Source organism: Perca flavescens, chromosome 21 (genome assembly GCF_004354835.1).
Source record: "Perca flavescens isolate YP-PL-M2 chromosome 21, PFLA_1.0, whole genome shotgun sequence".
NCBI classification, from domain to species: domain Eukaryota; kingdom Metazoa; phylum Chordata; class Actinopteri; order Perciformes; family Percidae; genus Perca; species Perca flavescens.
The window spans coordinates 2,023,372-2,032,915 of NC_041351.1; the positions used below are offsets into that span (position 1 = coordinate 2,023,372).

Genomic DNA, 9,544 nt, shown 5'->3' on the forward strand with positions numbered 1-9,544 from the left:
CTCTCACCACATCACTCACAGAAAAGGAGACGAATAAAGTCTCACTCGTGGCGATAGCAGAGCGCTTTGTGTGGATGAAGCATGGAGTTAATCTGATTAATTTCTGCTGGCTCTCGTAATGTTGGTAGAATGGGCACCCATACAGTATATGGAGGTTTACTCTTCAACGCAGCGGGCCCAGGTTTGATTGCGACCCATGGCCCTTTGCTGCATGTCATTCCCCCTCTCCCTCCCCATATCTTCAGCTGACCTGTCAAAATAAAGGCCAAAAATGCCCAAAAAATAAAATAAAGTCTGCTGCTCTGACCATTCTGCTACGTTGATTTGAATGGAAATGTCCTTTCAATCCATTTTATTTCTATGGTACTGTCACTTGGCATATGGCACAGTCTGCTTGTAATTAATAACAGTGACATGTAATAATTTGTTGTTTGGACTCACGGTTTTTAAATTAAAAAAGCTAATTGAGGGATATAATCATCATTAAATGGACATGTTTGACTGTCTACCCCTCTCTTCTCTACTCCCTCACTGCACAAATCACCATGGCAACAAGTTCTGCCACAAACACACACACACACACACACACCCCAAGTGCAGTTATTAATCACTACTCTTGCTTTACCTTGCAATTCTGTTTCCATTTACTCTTTTATACTTTTCATTTTTCATCTAGTTTTATTTTCCATTCTTAATTTAGTTTTATATAACTTATTATTTATGTCTTGTGATTATGGCTTTCGTTATTTCCTTCCCAGCATTAAGCAAACATTTATACGGCATTCGGCTGGTAATGCTGGATGTCTACCAGCTGGATGCATCCTGCAGAGGGACGCAATTCGATATCAACTCAAATATTATATAAAGGAGGGATCTGCTCCTGCTCACTAAATACACATTGTCAAAGGCATACAAGTGTGCATCTAGTTTAATTTATAATGACATGTTTATTTTTTGTCAGTTCATATTTCTAGTGAAATGTAAATGAGAGAAAACTCTTAAAGATAGATGTGGGTTATAATAACATCCGTTTAAATACAACAGATGTGAGACAAGTTTGATCCTCAGGATCTCAAAAATGACTGAGTCACTTCATATATTTATGGACAAATACTGTATATCAACTAATTTCAACATTCACAGGCACATGATTAACTCAGCCACCACCCCTCCCCGCAAGCAACCTCTCTGCACGTGGCAATACCATATATATAAAATGGATAAAAAGACAATTTAAATTCAAATAAACGCAGCAGAATGGTCAGAGCAGCAGCTATTTTTATGTGTACCATTGCCATGGTAACATATAAACTTCAGATTATTAGCCGACTGCTGCTGGGTCTAACTTTAATGTACTGTACCACCGACCCACTGCTGCTGGGTCTAACGTTAGAGGTCTGACCCACTACTGCTGGGTCTAATGTTAGTGGTCTGACCCACTGCTGCTGGGTCTAACGTTAGAGGTCTGACCCACTACTGCTGGGTCTAACGTTAGAGGTCTGCTGACCCACTGCTGCTGGGTCTAACGTTAGTGGTCTGACCCACTGCTGCTGGGTCTAACGTTAGTGGTCTGCTGACCCACTGCTGCTGGGTCTAACGTTAGTGGTCTGACCCACTGCTGCTGGGTCTAACGTTAGTGGTCTGCTGACCCACTGCTGCTGGGTCTAACGTTAGTGGTCCGCCGACCCACTGCTGCTGGGTCTAACGTTAGTGGTCCGCTGACCCACTGCTGCTGGGTCTAACGTTAGTGGTCTGCTGACCCACTGCTGCTGGGTCTAACGTTAGTGGTCTGACCCACTGCTGCTGGGTCTAACGTTAGTGGTCTGCTGACCCACTGCTGCTGGGTCTAACGTTAGTGGTCTGCTGACCCACTGCTGCTGGGTCTAACGTTAACTGTTTATTAAAGAGAAACATGATCTTATTCTCTTAATGTAATATCTACCTGGGCTGATGTTCAAATATTTGGTTTAAACTAAATACACACTTTGAAAAGTTCCTTGGAATTGTATGTCTTCATTGTTAAAAAGGGCAGGCGATGTGACATCACAGCTTTCTGCAGATATAAGTAGTGAAGCTGTGACGGACTGAAAGCAGAAAGCAGCAGCTTGTTTCCTCTGAAGACACAAAGACTCTTCAGTTAGACCTGTAGCTGAGTTCGGACAGGTAAGCATCCAACCAGAGACATTACAGAGACCGGTAGATCAGCTGTGGCAACATGACCGTCTTTTGGGGATTTTTGTTTGACCCAAAATGACTAAATTTACAGAAAAGTTGAGCTTAAGGTTGTTGCATTTTAACTATAAGAAAAGAAAAGTGACAGTTTAATGAAATTTCTTGCAATCATGTGTGATACATTTGAGTCTTTAAGGTAACATTAGTGCGTTAACATTGTTCCGGTTAAATCGTCTTTTGTGAAACGAAAATCTCGTCTCTGTTGTTCTTTTCTTAGTGTATTTTTGAATATAATAAGAAGTGAGGCCAGAACCTGAACACCAAAAGTCAGGGTATCACTGGATAATCTGTAGTTCATTTGTAATTAATGACAAACATATTTATTTTAAAATTAAATACGTAAAAAGCTAGTGCTGTCAGTTAAACGTGTTAACAATTTTCAAAATAGATTTTTTTATCACAAGATTAATGTTCTTTTTGACCTAGCAAACGTTTTAGTTTTTTAACATGAATTTAATGAAAAATTATTGAAAAAACATCCAAACACTGTTTACAATTTTTAGATGTTTTTGGTATTCATTTTCTAATTACAAATGAATAACCGATTATCCAATGATACCCCGAACACCAACACTTCTTATTCTTCATTCACATAATCTGTTGCCTGTGAGTTTGTTGACTCAAACTAAACATTTTTGTAACACTTTAAAAAGTATGTCAAGCATGACTTAATGCAGGAACAATACGTTAATGCATCAATTAGCAGCAGCAGCGTTCTGAATCAGCTGCAGCTGTCTGGTTGATTTTTAGGGAGACCTGTAAAGACACCGTTACAGTAGTCAAGTCTACTGAAGATAAAAACATGGACAGGTTTTTCCAAATCCTGCTAAGGTGCTTAAGTACTTTAACCCTTGATATATTCTTAAGGTGATAATGGGCTGACTTTGTAATTGTGTTAATGTGGCTGTTGAAATTCAGGTCTGAGTCTATGACTACACCAAGATTTCTGGCATTGTTCTGTCTTGTAAAGTTGTAATCATAATTTATGTACCATTATTATTAAGTGTTACCATTTTTCATTTACTCTTATTGTGTTTTCAGAGCATCAGACAGATCTACATCAGCAGTTGATTCATTTCAGCAGAAATCTGATAATGAAGGTAAGTTTGTGAACTGTAATAACTTTGAGATTTGTAAAATATACAAATCTCTAAGTTCTGTGAAAATGTAAAGAAGCTTGACATCAGTAGATTAGATGGTTGTTACAGGGATAGTCTGCCAGCTCTATCTCCACAGTGCTGTGGTGTAAGGTCTGGCTAAACCACAGATGCATTCTGGGATAGAACAAAGAAATGCTCTGGGTTGTTTGCATTTCTTTAAACCAATCACAATCACTACAATGTATAATCACTACAGGGACAACCCACGCAGATCATTTTTGTTAATTAGCCCCACCATTCTGTCTCTAATAGCTGACTTTGTCAACACTGTCATGAAGCTAGAGGCCAAACTTTTAAAACACTTTGTAAGATTCAAACCTAAGTCAAAATGACATATCTTCTGTTCCAGCTGGTTTCAGTCTTCCTCCTCCTCCTGGCTCCACTGTTGGCCAGCTGCCAGCACCTCCTCCGACCGATTGACTGCAGTGCCATCTATCTGCAAGACAACAGCAAACCCAGTGGAGTGTACACCATCTATCCCGCTGGAAAGAGGTCTGCTGTCAAGGTATACTTCGGGGTTGTCATGGTGTAAAGATCATTTTAAACAATATAAAAAAGTGAATATTGGAAAAAGTTACCAACCCTGCCTTTAAGCCATTGTTTGAAATGAGTCTCAAAAGTAGAATATTTAGCACACTGCCTTAATGCATGTGGTAGGCTATTCCAATATTTACTTCTCTCATAAATCCTGCACAGTTTGTCCAAATGTAGTCCACCCTGGTGCCAATGCTCCTGTCAGCCATCTTTTTATTGAATTAATTTAAAGGACGTGGGGCAAGCCCATACAGAGCCTTGAACATGAAAAAATTATTTGAAACCTTTCTTCAGGTGACTTTTAAATGTTAATGTAGAGTCCAATGTTTCCCCAAGATACTTGAACGCATTTACAATGTCAAGCTCCTCCCCTCTATGTGTAACCTCTAGTGGTTGTTTTGTAAACATCATACACACAGATTTGCAAAGATCCTTTTGGTTTTGACTGCACCATCTGCATAGATTAGATTATTATGATATAGCAAGATTATTATAGCAAGATTACAGTTTGTGATCGTTAGGAGCCAATATCGAAATCACAGTCAAAACTTCCGATTAATTGCACAGCCCTAGAACCCGGGATTCAAACATGCATTTCCTGGGATGGCAAAGGAATAACCCACCCTGCTCTGCATCGGATTGGCTAATATTTGTTGCCTAGTTGGATTGGTTAGTTTTAGGCACTGTAATTCATGTTATTGAGTTTTATTTTAATTTCTGAAAACTCTGCATCCACAAATTCCGTGTTGCCGTGATCATTAGTGTAAACTTAATGTACAAATTTAAACCACTAAATTATCACATTTACTGATGAATGTGTTTGTGTGTAGGTGTACTGTGACATGACTTCAGAAGGAGGACGGTGGACGGTGAGTATTCAGTCAACCTGTTGGACCTTCACAATAAATCACATTACAGTAAAAACCTTTTTGTCTGGAAACATAATCCGTCAGATATCTTGTGTGTTTAGCTAGTTAACCCCCCATCCCGTCCCCCCCCCAGGTGTTCCAGAGGAGGATGGACGGCACTTTGAACTTCTACAGGGGCTGGGATCAATACAAGAAAGGCTTTGGTAACGCTGCTGGAGAGTACTGGCTCGGTGAGAAATGAAACCAAACCAAGTCATGACTTCATAAAAGTAATAGTTCATTAAGTTTACACATTAAATTCTGTTGTGTGACTCCAGAAATGGAACTTTGAATAAAAAACCTTAAGTCCTTAGATCAGTTGGTTCTCTTCCTGAATTTACTACACATCTGTACAAGATATTAAACTGGCACCAATTTGCCCACATGTATAATGGCGTTTTTCCATTACATGGTACCTACTGGACTCGACTCGACTCTACTCGCCTGTTTTGGTTTTCCATTATGAAAAAAAGTCGCTGTTACCTGCCAACAGGTAAATCTTTTAGTATCACCTCCGCTGAGGTTCCAAGCAATCTGAGGCGATACCAAAAGGTGACGTGAAAACCTGCAGACTACTGATTGGTCGGAGAGAATCGTCACTAATCACTGCAGCATCATTTCTACCGAAAGATGGCGGTGTCCTGAACAAACCCCCCCCCTTTTTGAATAGTTTAGCCAGCAGCGTTTTATTTTTTTTACTGCCTCCAGCTTCTTTTGAAACAAAATGTGTCTTCTGGCAACAGCCACATGCCGAGAATCACAAACAACACACCTTCGACGTTCTGTATGTGTGTCGCGTTAGGTCACGGCAGTTTGCTTCCTCCATTCATAACCATGCATACTGTACTTTCAGTCACAGATATACATTAACAAATTCACAGTCATACATTCATCGCTGCTCACTGTACGTATGACTATGAATTCATTAATGTATGTATGGACCAGCCAATCTCGCCTCACGCATGAGGCAGTACTAAATCTGCAATGGAAAATGAAGGACGGGGCACCTCGGTTGAGCCGAGCAGAGCTGGTACTAGCTGTGGGTAAGCACCATAAATGTGTGTTTGTGTGTGTGTGTGTGTGTGTGTGTAGGTCTTGACAACATCTACTACCTGACAAACAACAAAAAGAGTGAGCTGATGGTCGAAATGGAGGACTTCGATGGGAGAAAAGTGTTCGCTCGGTACTCCTCGTTCTCCGTCGGTGCTGAAGGTGGCGGATTTGTGCTGAGTGTGTCTGGATTCATTAATGGAGGAGCAGGTGAGTGGGTTGAGTTTTTTCTATCATCCATATATAGTATTTATATATATTTTTTTTTCAATGGCATATACTTTTTGACAAACACTGGGCCTAATTTACTAACACTAGCGCAGTTTGCGCTGCGTCTGTTTATGCGAGTTCGGTAATAGCGCACGCTATGCTTCCACATTTTGCGTAGTATTTATCAACCCTGACACCCATCAGCCAATCAGAGTCTTTCTCCGCCCACTATACCGTAAATTGCGCTGTAGTGAAGCGGTACTTGTGCTATGATATGGCTGAGTGCAGACTGCGATATTCCCACTGCTGATGCTATGACTGTTTGAAATGATCCTGCTGCCAATATTTGTAATGTAGCGAGGAGTTTAACAACTGCTGGAATGGGATGTGAACGCTGAGTGGGAGATTCAATGTCATCTTTGATTTCTTCCAGTAACTCTAATATTGCACAGCTGCTCGATCTGTAACGCTAAATGATGTTGTGTTTGAAGTGTGATTCTTATTTTAAAAACATTTTCAGCCACGCCTATGACTTCGTCTTGCTCAGATTACTGTTGCCATTTCACCAGCGGCATAAAGGTCTACGAGGAAACTCGACTATGGCTGGTTTAGACCTGCTTTTAAGAGGCGGAGAATTTCCCCCGCAGAATAGAGACGCGCTCTTACTGACAGTCTTTGTAAATACCACGGAATATATAATTAGGCGCACTTTGCGCTTATCCTCCCACCTTTTTGGGTGGAACTCCCACTTTCCCCACGACCCTCCCACGAACGCATATTGAAAGCGCAACTTGTCTCTTCTCGCTCATGTGGCAGACAATCTGCGATTTTACCCAAGTGCCCCCTGTTTGTAAATAGCCCGCATCGGTTACGTCCGTCTTTGCGACCAATAAGCGCCTGGAAACAGGCGCAAACGGCTTGATAAATCTAGCCCACTGTGTTTCTGTAGGAGACTCCCTGAGTTATCACAACGGAATGAAGTTCTCCACCTTTGACAAAGACCAGGACGCCGCTGGAGGGAACTGTGCCAGAGCACACCTGGGGGCATTCTGGTACAACGGCTGTTTCTATGCAAATCCGAACGGCGTTTACCGTTGGGGGGCTGACAGCACTATCAATTATGTTGGAGTGGAGTGGTACTTTTGGAAAGGTAATAACTACTCCCTGAAGACCATCAGCATGAAGATCCGTCCTGTGCTGTAGTTCTCCAGGACCAACGTACAGCAGAATATCAGCTCATCTCTTCTGATTTCTTTCTCTTTCTCTCATTAATCATTTAATCTTACAACAGGTCTTATTTTCGTGAAACTGGGCACCAGCACAAGAAAACCAACTGATGTTTGTAAGTCTTGTTACCGTCTGTGGTGGTGTAAAGTAGAGCTGCACAAAATGAGAAAAATATGCGATAAGTTGTTGAATATGGCGATAACGATATCACTTGTGATAAGTAAACAGATATTAAAGTGTTCTCTGTTCTACTGCTTTCAGTATTGTACTAAAATACAAGTTTGTTGAATCTAAAACCAACAAAAAACAACCATTTCCAACATTCTTTTATTGAACAAATTGAACATTGAATTGAATATAAAAGACAGCAATAAAAAAATAATGAAAGTTACATTTTGCTTTCGCGATATGTCACAGCCTTTAGCGATGTGTTTACTGTGCAAGTTGATATTGCGATAGCGATTAATAAAAACAGTATATTGTGCAGACCTAGTTTAAGGCAGTCACAGCTCGCTGCAACGTGGAAGAAAAGTCAGTTGTGTGTTCAGTAGCAGGAAAAGTAGGGCCCATAATCTTTAAATGGAAACACATATATTGTCTGATCGGGTGTTAATCACTGCATGAACTGCAAAAATGAGTCTAAAAGAATCTGAAAAAACAAAATGAAAATTATGAAACCATCTTTGTAGTTCAGGACACCAAGTTGATGTTTGGTGGAGGTTTGAAACTCTAATGTGAATCTTTTTCTGCTGTACGGTGACAATAAATAAGAAGCTGACCATTAAGATGATCTGATGTCTTCATTTTGTCTCCTGTGTCTTTCTGTCTGGACTAATTTTCAAATTCAAAAATGTATATTATTTTTGACATTTGGATTTTATTTTATTTTAGTTTGAAATAATTTGTTGTGTTTTTGTTAGATTTATTTTAAGACAATAACACATTTGACTGTGTCCTCATGAGTTCAGTTGTAATTTCCTGTGCTTGTCTTTCTATTTAATTTTAAATGTAGAGAGGGAGAGCTGTGCTGAACTCACCAAACTATTATGAAAATCCAAATTCTTAGTAATGTTTTCAACAGCATAAATGTATTTTATTACACATTTTCAGATTATAAACCCATTTATTTTTGATGAGTTTACATTGGAGGCAGTTCATTCAAATTTAAAGCTCATGCAATTGTCAACAAAAACATAGACAACAGTTTTTACTATTGATTACTTGTGATTTATTAAAAGTTATGTTTGTCTTTATGTAAGGGATAATGTCAATTGACTCTGGTCAACACACTGTTTTACTGCTGTGGGATCCATCTGCAGCTTAAGCTCTAGCCAGTGAAAGGAAATAAGCAGAGAAATCAGGCCAATTACAATTACCAGTCTGAAGTGGTGTTGCCTAAGCTCATTACTATTCATGAGCTCGCCCAGTTAGGCTGGGTAAAGGATTCTGACAGCCAGGCTCTCATTGGCTAGCTGTTAGCCAATCAGAGTCAAGCAGCTTAGCCTGTTGAATATTATTGAGAACTGGCACAAATCGAGCTGAGTCTTACTGCAGGCTTTCTATACCACGCTAGAATGGCTTGAAACAAGGTAGGCCTAACCAAGGCATATTTTCCACAAAAAATGTTACAGAGTCCATGGTAGAACTTCAGACATTATCAACAAGTAATGAAATACATGTGGCAGGACACCATAAAGCAACCTTCACTCATGAACTCAAAACATTACATATTGCAAGTAAACTCTTGTGTTGTCTTGTGTTCTGAATGACACGAGCACTTTAACACTTCCCAAAGTTTGAACTCACTCAGCCAACGTTTGTTATGGGTTTGGTATGTTGTTCTGTGTTTTGTCTTATTTGTTTGTGCCAGTCTCTGTTTTTGTTATCACCCTTTTCCTTGTGTTTTTTCATCATTTTGGTCATTAGTTTTTGCCTGCTCATATACATTTCTTAAAAGGCTTGTGGATCCAATCATCATCAAAATGTATAACGCACACAAGCAGTACCGTATAATGCACGAGCATTGACCCTATATCATGCACGAGCATTACCGTATAACATGCACGAGCATTAACCCTATATCATGCACGAACATTGACCATATATCATGCACGAGCATTGACCATATATCATGCACGAGCATTGACCATATATCATGCACGAGCATTGACCATATATCATGCACGAGCATTGACCCTATATCATGCATGAGCATTAACCGTA

General features: G+C 39.9%; 1 protein-coding gene across 1 annotated transcript; it reads left to right on the top strand.

Annotated features, from left to right (window-relative positions):
* The first annotated feature begins 2,093 nt into the window (after positions 1 to 2,093).
* Positions 2,094 to 7,611, top strand: LOC114547924 (microfibril-associated glycoprotein 4-like). The gene is made up of 7 exons (XM_028567457.1): positions 2,094 to 2,163; positions 3,274 to 3,332; positions 3,742 to 3,897; positions 4,757 to 4,795; positions 4,929 to 5,025; positions 5,927 to 6,094; positions 7,044 to 7,611. The coding sequence occupies exons 2-7, from the start codon at positions 3,327 to 3,329 to the stop codon at positions 7,295 to 7,297; spliced, it is 720 nt and encodes a 239-aa protein (XP_028423258.1). The 5' UTR covers positions 2,094 to 2,163; positions 3,274 to 3,326; the 3' UTR covers positions 7,298 to 7,611.
* The last annotated feature ends 1,933 nt before the right edge of the window (positions 7,612 to 9,544 follow it).

Bases quoted from the DNA above. Each gene is read 5' to 3' on its own strand.
- LOC114547924 (XM_028567457.1), top strand. The intron at 4,796-4,928 runs GTGAGTATTCAG...TCCCCCCCCCAG, and splicing joins CAGAAGGAGGACGGTGGACG to GTGTTCCAGAGGAGGATGGA. The intron at 5,026-5,926 runs GTGAGAAATGAA...GTGTGTGTGTAG, and splicing joins TGCTGGAGAGTACTGGCTCG to GTCTTGACAACATCTACTAC.